At 34.9% G+C, this 14,047-nt stretch overlaps 1 protein-coding gene across 1 annotated transcript in view; it reads left to right on the top strand.

The window, feature by feature from the left end:
• The first annotated feature begins 849 nt into the window (after positions 1-849).
• LOC131426887 (probable ribonuclease ZC3H12B) overlaps positions 850-14,047 on the top strand; it is a 67,005-nt gene continuing 53,807 nt past the window's right edge. The window contains exon 1 of the mRNA XM_058589638.1: positions 850-1,556. Within this exon, the coding sequence (XP_058445621.1) occupies positions 1,176-1,556 (381 nt within the window). The 5' untranslated portion in view covers positions 850-1,175. The remainder of the gene's footprint in view (positions 1,557-14,047) is intronic.

Genomic DNA, 14,047 nt, shown 5'->3' with positions numbered 1-14,047 from the left:
GGTAGACCCTCCAATACGGTTATATAGGACAATGTTAATAAAATACGTTTTCCCCCGGTGAATGAAACTATTAATGGTAAAACCGGAGTAGAGTAAAATAACATCAAAAATATTATTAATAAAATGCGAGCGCACTTCGGAAGCGTATTTGGTCATACTTAAGCAGAATCTGGTGAGATCGATTAATAACTGTTGAAGAAATCTGAATTCACTATTACACGCCAATGATCATGGTCAAGGCATACTTCTTTTAGATTTTTCTCCGAGAAAACTGAACCGATTTCAACAAGCTTAGGCCCATTTGAATGCTAATCTTGAGTTGTAAAACAAGTTTGAAAATCTTATATTTTAAAGAATGAAATAATCTTCAAAATTCTGAAACACGATGTAGACTCAGGCAAAATGAGTAGTGAAAATCATAAGGCAAATCTTATAATGTTTTCATACGAACATCTAATGAATTCCACAGTATATGAGAGAAGTTATGTTTGTCATAAAAATTTCGCATAATGTTCCAAAAAATTTCGTATTAATTTCATAAGGCTTTTTATTGGACCAATTTTCGTGACTTCATAAGGCGGTATTGTGATTCGCATACAATATTCTTGGGGTTAAAAACCATTTGAAATTCCATATTTTTGCATGAGTGATCTTCATTTTAATTACATGCAGAAATATGTAACTCGTAAAATATATCAGATTGACTCACTCTTTCTGCTCAGTGTATTCATTTGCTGACGCCAACGTAGCAACGTAAAGAAACTGTTATTCTTGTTTGCATGTCAGACTATGAGCTCCCAGGAAGTGTTGTGTTTGTATTTAATTTAAAAAATATCAGGAATCGAATAACAGAATAACTTCTAATTTCAAAATCATACTACTATTTTTTGAGAAGTTTTGTTTTATCTATAATAGTAAATTTAAATTAGTGATGAAAATTGAAATGTTTAGTCAGTTTTCGTGCCACTGACAAATGAGTGTTTGCGTCGTGAGAGCGCACACAACACAAAAGTGACAGAGAGTGCCAACCAAAAATATTTTCGTCGCAAAAGTGAAAAAAATACTAGAAGCAATGATCTAGTTGTAGGTTGAATTTTTATTTTCTGTTATTATTGTTTAATATCGTTAGCTGACTAGAATGAAGCTACTAGGAATCAACCCTTTTTAGTGACGTGATGGAAAATGTTTATGCGTGCAGTGCTTCGAACGTAGGTATTCCTAGCACAGTAGTGGAAGGAGCTGGCGCTGGAAGGTCTACAGTGAAAATCCGACGAAAATATCTCCTAAACCGCGATCAAATTGCGGAAAAGTTGTTGGTGTTATTCGGGGTCAAGCTAGGTGTTGAATTGGCTCCTATTTGTGATGAAGAAGCAAGTCAGTTTGCAACGATCCAAGTGCTGAATGAAAGATCCGGAGATGTTATTGAAGTCAGTGGAAACAAAACGCACAACGCTGAAACGCCTGGATTACTATCAACGTCATCCGGAGAAGTAGCAGCTGTTAGAACTGGGGTTGGCAGTTCTGTAGTACATGGTGATTTAATCATCCAAATACAGGTGAATCCAAGTTGTAACTTGGGAAACTATAGTCTGTAATCATGAATAAAATTCAAGCATGATTTTATGTTGTAATATTATTTAAAACTGGTAACAAGGGCATACAAGGCATCAAAGAATGTAATATTTCAGAATATCCATTTTAAGGAAATAACTTTTCGATATGGGTAGACGAATTAAAAGTTTGCGAATTAGAAGTCTCCGCTTCTAACTGGTAATTAAATAAAACACGTTGGTTTGTGTGATGTCCGCCCTCACTGCCCTCGCTCAGGCTTAACCGGTTTGAGGCTGCCGCTGATTCAGTCTTTTATAGCGCTCTCAATCTACTTTATGCCAAACGACATTAGGTCAAATGACCATTCAGACCAACATGTTTCACGCAGCGTATGCGTGCACGATTTCAAAACCGTACATAAGGTCAGAAGGTTTACATGAAATCCTTTATAATTGAAAAATAAACAAAGTATCTTTTACACAGACCATTCTACGTGCGTTGAAAATGTTTAGAAAAGTTCAGTAATTTATATCCATTCCTTACAGATGCGTGAATGGATTTAAGCTTTATTTATGTCGTTTTTGCTTGAGAAACTGAATCTGACACAGGGTAGTTTCATCAAACAAACACTTCTCACGTAATTGTGTTGATTTCGCACTTAGCAACGGGGGTTTGAGCAAACCTGATATAAAAATCAGGGTCGAAACTGACTGGATTTTCAGTTCAACAACGTTGAAACTAGGTTCAAAACCGTCTTCAAACAAACGGTTTGACAGCAGTTAGAGTGGAAACTGGGTTAGGTTTGGCTTCAAGCGAAAACGACATTAGTCTCAGTATGCTATTTAGAGTGCCTATAACCAGAGTGACGACTTCTCATCCGTAATGTTGGCAACAATTCAAAACATTCCATTAGTTTTACATTGAATTGACAGGTCGTTTGCTCGTTTGGAACTGGTAGCTGTTATTCCAAACGAACAGCTGTCGTCACTCTGATTATAGTCACTCTAATGCTATTGATATTTATGTGGAGTTACAGGATGATGAGAGTAAAGCAATCAAAGTTACTAATCAGCTTTGATTTTTTTCAAAACTGTTAGCATTTTTAAGTATCGGTAATTGATAGCCCAAGAGCCAAGAGCCTAGGAAAAAGTAGTAAAAAAACTTCAAAGTTTCATTTTTTTCACATAATGAGTATGCAATGAGAAAGGTTTCATTGAACTACCAGATGGATGACTATCCAAACAAGTTTAAGCGACAATTGATGCATTTACCACATTGTCATCCATCTTTTCGTTGTTGGTCTTGCTATCATAAACGATATTGTGAGTTTTATATTCTGATATTTATTTGATTCCTTGAGCATTCTCCAATGTGCATTTGCTGTTTTTTGCATAATTTTCTTTTCATGTATTAATTAAACATAGTTGCTCTATGAATGACTTAAAATAATTCATCGTATTAACCTAAAGATAACTTTACGACACTTTCGGAATCAGTTAATCCAATAAACAAAATCCGGTACCTTTGCCTCCTCGAGCATATTCAATCTACATTCATTTCGAGTGCTGTAAAATTAGTCCTTAATCTAATTAAACTTAAATCCGCCTAAAAGAAAAAAATGTATCTCATCGTAAAGGATGTGTATAATTTACCAAAAGTTATACCTTATTTTTGTCCAGTTCAAACATGAACGTGATACAGTAGCATTTGTTTCAGTTAACAACGACTAGTACAAAATCGAATACGATACCATTTAGTACAAAAAATCTGTTACGTAGAATACGGTGCCATAGAAGTACGTGTACCGATATGTCGGAGCATGGAGAAATTCTTTCTATCGAAAATCAAGTTTAGTAGATTGTTTCCCTGTTTGACCTTCGAACTTGATCTATAAATCAATAGAAGCTTTCAAATGAGCCTAGACATATTAAAATCGACTCAGTCATCTCTGAGAAAATGGAGCAGTAAAAAACAATACGTTTTATCGGCTACTTCACTTATGCCAATATATTTCCGGAACCAGAAATAACAGCCATTTGATCTTCAAACTAGATCCTTATTAGCTTTTGTACGAGCCTAAACGTGTTAAAAGCGGTTAAACCATCTCCGAGAAAAATGAGTGGTAAAAATCAATGCGTTTTGTCGGTTACATCACATATACCATTATATCTCCGGAACCGGAAGTGACAACCATTTGATCTTCGATATTGACGATAGTATCCTTCAAATGAGCCAAAGCTTGCGGAAGTCGGTTCAGGCATTTTCGAGAAAATTGAGTAGAAAGAAATCTTTAAATGGTGCTCGCACATACACACACAGACATGTTCCGATCTCATTTTCTGAGTCGAATTATATATAACAGATCGGCTGAAAAGTTCGTATCGTTTCTATGAGAGGGCGCCACTAGAATTAAATCCATACCATTTTCAGTTAATACCAACCTTCAAAAGATTATTAGTTTGTGAGATATTGCATTTTGAGTGAAGCTACTTTTGTTATTGTGAAAAAAATGAAAAAAAAGGAATTTCGTGTGTTGATGAAACACTACTTTTTGATGAAAAAAAGTGCCGCCGATACCAAAAAATGGCTTGATGAGTGTTATCCAGACTCTGCACCGGGCGAAGCAACAATTCGTAAGTGGTTTGCAAAATTTCGTACTGGTCATATGAGCACCGAAGACGATGAACGCAGTGGACGTCCAAAAGAGGCTGTTGCCGATGAAAACGTGAAAAAAATACACAAAATAATTTTCAATGACCGTAAAGTGAAGTTGATCGAGATAGCTGACACTCTAAAGATATCAAAGGAACGTGTTGGACATATTATTCACGAATATTTGGATATGAGAAAGCTTTGTGCAAAATGGGTGCCGCGTGAGCTCACAATCGATCAAAAACAACAACGAATTGATGATTCTGAGCAGTGTTTGGAGCTGTTATATCGAAATAAAACCGATTTTTTTCGTCGATATATATACAATGGACGAAACATGGCTCCATCACTTCACTCCGGAGTCCAATCGACAGTCAGCTGAGTGGACTGCACGCGATGAACCGAACCCAAAGCGTTGGTATAATTTTCATCGACTACCTTGAAAAGGGAAAAACCATCAACAGTGACTATTATATAGCGTTATTAGAGCGTTTGAAGGACGAAATTTCAAAAAAACGGCCTCATTTGAAGAAGAAAAAAGTTTTGTTTCATCAAGACAATGCACCGTGTCACAAGTCGATGAAAACCATGCTGAAATTGAACGAGTTGGGCTTCGAATTGTTCCCTCATCCACCGTATTCTCCAGATTTGGTCCCCAGTGACTTTTTCCTGTTCTCAGACCTCAAGAGAATGCTCGCTGGTAAAAAATTTAGAAGCAATGGAGAGGTAATCGCTGAAACTGAGGCCTATTTTGAGGCAAAGGACAAATCGTACTACAAAAATGGTATCGAAAAGTTGGAAGATCGCTATAATCGCTGTATCGCCTCTGATGGAAATTATGTTGAAAAATAAAAACGAATTTTGGCAAAAAAATGTGTGTTTCTATTAAACGATACGAACTTTTCAGCCGAACTGTTACCACTATGGGCCTCCGAGGCTCCTTTCGAAAGTCGATGGTAAATTGATTGAAGATGCGATTTATGAATCAACTGCTTCTAATCTCATTGGATAGTAATGAGAACGCTTATTCTCCTAGAAAAAAATGGTTACAAACGATATTCAGTAATTTTTGATTGTATTTTTTTAACATGCGATAAACCGGCTGAAAAATAAATGAACGAATAAAAAGTTAAGAATTTGTTTGATTTTGGCTGTTATGACATGCATTAGAATAATGTTATAACACCATTTAATTCTACTATATCCTATATAGAATATCGTAGAATAAATTGGTGTTAAAACATTAATTCTTGTGAAATTATTCTACTAAACGCTCAAGTGACATATTAATCATTATATTGTCCGTTTCCGGTCGAGAAAAGCCTAATTCATTCCAACTCATTATAAACCATTCAAATTTAAGATTAAATTTAGTTTATAGTTTTATTATCAAAAGCACAACATTTAAGATCTAGTAAGACTTAATTGTTTTATTTCCTTAAAAAAAATCCAGATTTGTCTTAAAAATGTGAAAAATTATATTTTTGATGACAATTTTTCAACAACAAGCGTCCCAACCAAAATAATAAACTGGTAAATTTTGAAACCTTCATTGCACATTGCATAATCGAAAAAGTACTGAAAAATTGATCTGCTCGCGATTCCCGGAACTTAACGAAATATCGACAGGTAAAGCCAACGCAAACGATGCATATTGTAACCAATGCGTCGACCGACTCAAGATAAATAAGCGCTTTTCACTTTCGCATCCGGTGTGGAAGTTTCAACGTTTGTGTTGTGATTGTCAACTCAAAGGCACTACGAACGGGTCCCATCATCGAAACGGACGCGGACCTCGCAGTCGCGGATTTATGAATTATGATCATCAGTAGTGAACCGAACCCGTTCGACCCGGAGACGCAAAGGCTCGTAGAGGCAGAGAAAGGAACCTCTACTCCCCCTGTCCATGGCCGTGTACATTCCGTGCCCACCCAAAAATGCTTTCTCTGTCTCTCTCTCTTTCGCCAATAATTTTCTCCGGCACGAGCGTATACTTTCTTTTATTGGATTGAACGGTAGAGGAGCTGAGTTTTTGGGCTTGGTTCCGGGACTTTGACGTACCGTCATTCGTGTACCGCGATTGTGGGTTTATCCGGTTTGCTCGGTCAGTACGCCATTTAACGTAACCGCGGTACGATTGAATGAAAGTGATTTCGTTGGTATTTTCCTTTCCTTTGTTGGTGATCAGTTTTACCCATTCGTATTGTAAGTCTGCATCCGTCCGATTGTGGGTCGCATTCACGGAAATTGATAGCGGCTAATTGAATCATCATCGCGTACGATGGCTACTAACATTTATTATGGCCCTTAAAGTGTATATAAATGCTATTTCACAATAAGACCTATTCTAGAATGTATTGTAACAACAATAACAGAGACCAGCACTCAAATGATGTTGTTATTTGATATTAAAATATTTCGAAACTCGAGATTCGATGAATCATTGGAATTTTACTTAAACTTGTTAAATATTTTTTATGCAAACTGAAGAATATTTGCGATTCATGACACTTTCTGAGGGGAACGCAATCCTGTTTCTACAGCGAACCAGAAACCAATTCACATGATTTGAAGATCTTTCGGAAATCGTGATGCATCGATTCCGAAATACATTTGACTTGTGGCGCCGTTGGGGTTTTACAAATAGGGCTCGTAAAATTAAAAACAAAATACTTCCATGAATTAGTTCTGCCCCAAGGAATGATTTATATTCAATGTTTCGAAAGATATTTGAAACGTACGTTTTTAGTTTCATACGGGTCGATCGAGTCCTGTTATGATGTTGCAATATTTCACGTGCTCTATTAGAAAAAAACTGACAATGTTCGGCTCTGTTGCGTTCTAATCAGCAAGAGGTTCACAAATAGTTGCATCTAATGGTCCTATCAATTGCAGCCTTGGCAGTTACAAATATGATTAAATGCATTTTGCCTGCTAAGCGGATCTTTCTACTTCACAAAACTTCGCGAACGGAACTTGTCTTATCTTATCAGTTCTCGTGCGTACATGGGGTAAAGTTTTGTTTACCTTGTAACAGCAAAAAAAAACGGTAGCTTGCTCGCAGTTAATTTTGTTTTGTTGGCGTCGTTTCTAGCGAATATGCTAAGATTATGATAAACACCAACGAATGAGGTAACTAGTTTTACTATTCATTCGCATAATGAAAAGTTTCTATGGTATTGCAAACATTGAAACAGAAAATCGCGTGCGCGCCTACATAATATCTGTACGTTTTCTGTACTGTCTGCGTGTGATATTTTAATAATGAAATTATCAAATTTTATAATAATGGCCACTAGAAAGTTGAATCGTTTTAATTTCTCAAAAAGGTGTATTTTCAAAACTGCTAAACGAAATATTCTCCAAGCCAAGATATACAATTTTGCACATCGTGTTAACGAAAACATAAATAAACGATAACGTAATTATAGTTAATGGCCGTTTCGCAAATAAAACAGGATGTTCTCAGATATCTGATTATTTCTGTAAAGCGAAAAACCGTTTCGAAAAATTGGTATATTCTACCATCGAATCAGCAGTCTACAACTTACATTTCTATGTTTTTCTGTTCTTCAAATGGTGATTCAGTAAAAAATGATCATTTCTCATAATTTCATATTTCATTTCAAACATAAATTGTTTTGTAATTTTATCTTCAAGTGTATATTTTTCCGAGTCTACACACGGAGAATCCTCAGATCACAAAATTTCAGTATTGAAATTGTTTCTTTTTCCATTTAGGGTATAGGTCATTGCTCAACTGTAATGTTCCATTACCCGTTTGTGGTGCGTGTCATTGCTGGATGTCATTGTTAAATGACAGTTTACAAAAAACAACAATCGATTAGTTGTACAAAACTTTACTTAATCAAATCCAGAAAAACAACTAACATTTCAGTTGTTTTTACGATCACAAACTTTTGTGTGTAAATTTGCCCCAAGGTGCTGACGGCGACATTTTCTTCCGTGGGTTGAGGTAAAGCGGTATTTTTGCTCTCGTTAGTTCCACCTTATTGATTGTACACGTGTAATGACGCAGCATTTGAAGACGTCCTTTTCATTTAGCTAACGTTAGTAGTGATTTAACACTGCAATGTGCAGTTCTGTGGTCGGTAATTTTGTTACCCTGCGATCTCTCCTAAATTAGAGTCCAATTGTACCAGTGTGTGTGTGTGTGTGTGTGTGTGTGTGGGGGGGGGGGGGGGGGTGTCCGGAGTTATAGGTTAAAGGGTGTTCAATATTGTACACTGTCACTTAAACCGGCGAAACAAAAAACGTTAAAAAAATTCTTAAACTGGTCTCAAAACTACACAAATCAATAGACATTATTAGTAGGCAACTAAACAAACCGATTCCGGCTATCCTGGTTCCCGGAATCCGGTTCCGGAAGAACCGGAAATAGTGCTCATATATACCAAAATGGATCTCACTCACTTTTCTCAGCGATGGTTTGACCGATTTCCACAATCTTAGATTTAAATGAAAGGTCTCAGGTCCCATACAGAATTCCTGAATTTCATTCGTATCCGACATCCGGTTCCGGAGTTATAGGGTAAAGTGTGTTCAATATTGTACACCGTCACTTGAACTGGCGAAACAAAAACCGTAAAAAATGTTGTAAACTGAGCTCAAAACCGTAAGTCCCAATTTTAGGCTGAAATGAAAGTTCTTATGGTTCTACCAGAAATTAATGCATTTTTTCGGACAAAACAATCATATAAATCGTCATTCAGAGTGCGATGGTAAAATTGTATAAAATCTTCAAAAATTGAATAAAAACTAGTAGAGTTTGTACATCATGTTAGTTGGTGGCCGTACGAGCCGACTTCGATTATACCGGCTCTCGGGCTCCGGTGCCGGAAGTGCATATAATAGTGAACCCACTTCGTTTTCTTAAGAATAACCTACGCGAGCAAAGTATTGTTTCATTTTGTATGTTATACTAGTTCATGTACAAGCAATCCCTTAGTTTCTTTCAAAAATCGAAGAGAAAAATTTTGAATTGAATACCACAATATTATACATGAGAAAGGCATCATTACACCACTAGGTGGATTAAAACAGGTTTTTTTTAATGAAATTCTTGTACCGGTAATAATTTTATTACATTTCCTGAAGCAAAGTAATAAAGGTTTGCACATTTTACTCAATCAATTAACTAATGAGAACGATTCCCGATGTTCAAAAGTGCGAAGTATGTGTTAGTTTAATAACTAATATATTAATTCATAGTGCCGAATATTGAATCACAAAAACTATTGACAAAGTAAAGATCACCCGAATAAACAGAAAAATGTCTCAATCGGAACACTGGATTAAGAATTCTGTGTAAAATACGTTATACCAAATCTCAAAATATCACACGGACCTTAAGCTGGAAATAGATATCTATGGGGCATTCACGCAAAATCAGCTACCCAATTGTCAAAGTCAGGATTCGATCAGTGGCGCAACATGTGTCGCCAAGTTGAGCCCGTATTCGAGTGAATTGCGCTGCGGTACACTACGCGCGTGCGAGTCATGATTGAAAAATTCCCTGCTCCGAAAGTATTAATCTTTCCACTCTGAAACTTTGTCCAAGATTGAGTTAGGCCCTAAAGGCTTCTTTTTTTTCAACTAAAAAAGAAAAAAAAATAGGCCTAAGTTTGAATTTTTTCTATTTGTTTATTATTTTTAATTTTTTTCATTAAATAAGACATTAAGGAAAAGACACACATTTCATGTCTTGGACGAATTGTTGTATCTTTATTAGATTTTACAGTATAGGCTGTTGAAAAAAGGATCTTTTTGAAAACGCGAAACTTCAAAAAATCATATCTCGGAAATTCCACGTACCATATTGAAATAAAAAAAATACGTGTCGAATATTTCCGAGTTCTTTACTGAAAAAAAAAAAATAGTTAGATGATGGGTGGCTGATTTTGCGTGGAATGCCCCCTATACTATACATTTCCTAAAATTTAAGTTATTTGAGAAATATTTGTCTAGTCATTTAGGGGTTAGCCAAATTTTGTGCTAGGGCACATAACCGTTTTAATTATTTTTACGTTTCGTCTATGACTCATCAGTGCAGAGCAGTTCAAATTGAACTGCTTAATGCAAAACTCGACAGTTTAATTTGAACCGCTAAGCAGACGTAAAGTTTCAGCTATTTGCAGAACACTTTTTTCTTTGCATCGAAATGGTTTACATTTTTAATTTTTTTAATTGCCAGATCGAGGTAGGTAAAAGATACGCATTAATGGTTGAAATGCATTATTTTATAGCGATTGCAAAATTATGCAATATTATAGTATGCGCAGTCTCACTCTTTCAAACAAGTTTGAAGCAAATTCATTCCAGTTTGAATCTGTTTCAAATAAACAATTCTTGACTTTGATAGACAGTTCAACGTAATCTTATCGATGACACCCATAAATTGACATGTCGAATGAACTCTGTCTCTTGAGCTGTCTAGACACTTTCGACGCAACGAAGTCTTTGATAAAAAAACACAAGAAAGACGAATCACTACTACGTTCTTTGATAAAATTTTACTTACTCGACGGTTCCTTATCAAACTAGACCCCACAGTAAATGAGTAAAAATGACACGAAAATCTGAGCCAATCAGAATTGGCGTTACGTTGCGTTGCGATGTGACAACGAATCAAACAGATTGCATCCTGTTATCTGCTGATCAATTATCAAGCATTGGTATCTTGTATTTGATATCATTCCATCTGGGATTGATCGGAATGCGTTTTGGTTGAATATTAGCTTCTGATAGGTTGAAAAATTCAAACGCTCTTCAGCACGAGGTACATTTAAATTCGAAATGCCACATTTTCTACTACATCCCGCATCGATAACTCCTTCGAAAGGTGTTATCTTCACCATCTTTCTGATCGCTCTTTGCACGGCTTTCCCACTTACTCTTTCCCTTTCTACTGTCTTTCTCAAAGACAATCCGGGTTCTGTGCACCATTTGTACATAATATTTCATTTTCCGCCGAATGCGTTTTAGTGAAACTGCTAACTTATCTGCCCAACCCTTTCTGTTCGCTTTTTAGTAACAGCCACATCCTTTGGCAAGACAATGAGCTGATGGTGGCTTCACTTCACATCACATCACATCATGCGCTTTGTGCATAATATTTCGACGTTGTTCGGCTGACAGTCCACGCATTTTGAAAAGAAAAGAACTTGAATTTAGTATAATTTTGACAACAATGCAAATGAAAAAAAAATATCTATAAACGAAAACGAAGTAAAAAACAACCAATAATTTGTTGATGAAAAAAGGAAACTGTTCCTTAAATCCTAATTGCATTGAAGTTTAAATTTAGTAAATATTGAATTCCGTTATTGCAACCAATGCAATTTGACCATGTGTGAGTCCTTCTATTACATTAGCAACGCATTTAGACGAATAAATTATCATGTTTTAGAAGCATTACTAGAATGTTCCACCACAAGGGTGTTTGTTGGCCAATCGTTCCACGAGATAGAAGATGAGCCTTTAAAGTGTCAACGTTTCTTATGCAAATTACCAAGATGATGTGATGTGTAGCGTTTTTTTACCTCTTTCTAACACAGCTCGTTCCCGGAGCTGGCACTCTTCTTGTGCTCGGCAGATGGACTTGATGTCATTTCCATTCGGTCGCCCACCGGTTTTCGCGAATCAAATGATGTGGGTACGTCATACTTTTATTTGGAAAAAGGTCGTAAAACCGATATTTTTATGGTTTAGAATTTTGTGCCACTGGGAACTTGAGATACGGTTGATGAATTCGAACAGTTGTCCGAACCGGCTGTCTGGAAGTTCTGAACGCTAAATCGGTTTCTGGGGAAAACCAGATATATTCTTAGCGATTTCGAATCACTAGCAATAAGGGGACAAGTATTGAGTCTGTCTCAGCTGTGAGTACTGGAACAGCAATGATCGGATCTTAGTTTCAATTATTAGCTATGAACATAAGAAACCGAATGCCTCTAACGCATCCATATTCATTTGACTTCCTCAAAATTTAAATTGATTACCTAGACATGATGATTAGCTACAAAGGATTTTATGAACGTAGCTGATTATAGTTTGAAAAGAAAAAGAATAGTTTAGTATTTAGTATACAGGAATGATGACATGAATATTTCATTCTTTTTGCCAAATATTTGTTATGTGAAACATGAAATATTCAATTTTCAAATGTTTATGCGTTTTCTCTATTGCATTGTACTTCGATTACTTGGATTTTGTTCCATATAAAAAAGTTGCGAAAGTTAAGATTTCATCCGTTGACTTCTTCGAAAGAAGCATTGTCATTAAAATACATGATTTATAGTTATAAAATTTTTTGAAAAATATATATTGAGCCTCATTCATTAATGTAGAATTCAGTGCAATCTAATTTTTGATCAATTATTGAAAACTATGTCAGTTTTGAAATACTAAAGGAACTTTATTGTCATGAATACGACTTAATTTACTATCAGACGCCATTTCAAAATTTACCCTGTACAAGAATGGGCAGAACTTTATCGCGAATATCTTTTTTTCTTCAAACTATCGGAAATATGGTCAGGAAATTGTGATGAAATTTTCAACAGCGTGAGAAAACCACAAATAATTGAAAAACAAAGTTTTCTAAAACTTTTGGAAATAATGAGGAAAATTCATCACGCTTGCTTGTGCACCCGGACGACGGTTTTGAGGTAGTCAAGCACATATCAGCTTTTTTTTTTTTTTTTTTTTTTTTAAATAACTATTTATTGGAATATGAGTTAAAATTAAATTATTAAGATTTAAATTGGGTGTTCAGCCACAAGTGGTGACTTTTCAGCCCTGTTATATATATATATATATATATATATATATATATATATATATATATATATATATATATATATATATATATATATATATACATATACATATATATATATATATATATATATATATATATATATATATATATATATATATATATATATATATATATATATATATATATATATGTATATATATATATATATATATATATATATATATATATATATATATATATATATATATATATATATATATATATATATATATATATATATATATATATATATATATATATATATATATATATATATATATATATATATATATATATATATATATATATATATATATATATATATATATGATTTGGTTATTACCATGAAGACATCATTTGCTTCCGCAATTCTGAGATTTTTGTGTAGGGAAAATTCTAAACCTACTTGTATTGTGTAATGGGGAAAAGGAACTTATATACTAACTTACTAACTAATACAGAGAGCGAATCGATTCAATGCACATATCAGCTCCGATTATCTTCTGGACGAGTATAAAAGGTAAACTTTGATTGAAAAGCGTTCATTTCTTTTAGTGTTCCAGACGGAACTGAATGTCGAGATGAGGTTCTACCACCAACATCAGTAAGAACAAACCAAGTATAAAGCATGAAATGCTCAGGTCGTGCTTTAATTTGGACTTCGATCGTCGGGAGCAGCAGTCGCCAGTAATGAGAGCAGATTTTTTTTACTTCAATCGTCGGGAGGTGAATTTAGTTTCAAAATTATGTTTCAGAAACTGAGGTTCAGAATTCAGAACCTACATGTTGGAACTGGATTCCGAAACCGAATTCAGTTTCGGAACTAGTTCAAAAATTAAATTGCAATTGAATTCTGAGCCTGTTCTAAGTTCTGAATTAAGTTCTTGAACTCAGGTCCAGTCCCTAATTCCTGAATTCTTCAAGTCGGTTCTTTATAGAACCATAACATATTTTCAAAGAACTATGCGAATTTTTACTTTACTGTATACGGTTTCGATTTTT

This window comes from Malaya genurostris, chromosome 2 (genome assembly GCF_030247185.1).
Source record: "Malaya genurostris strain Urasoe2022 chromosome 2, Malgen_1.1, whole genome shotgun sequence".
Taxonomy (NCBI): Eukaryota; Metazoa; Arthropoda; class Insecta; order Diptera; family Culicidae; genus Malaya; species Malaya genurostris.
Note: the sequence above shows the minus strand (reverse complement) of the source record. Positions and strands in the feature narration are given on the sequence as shown.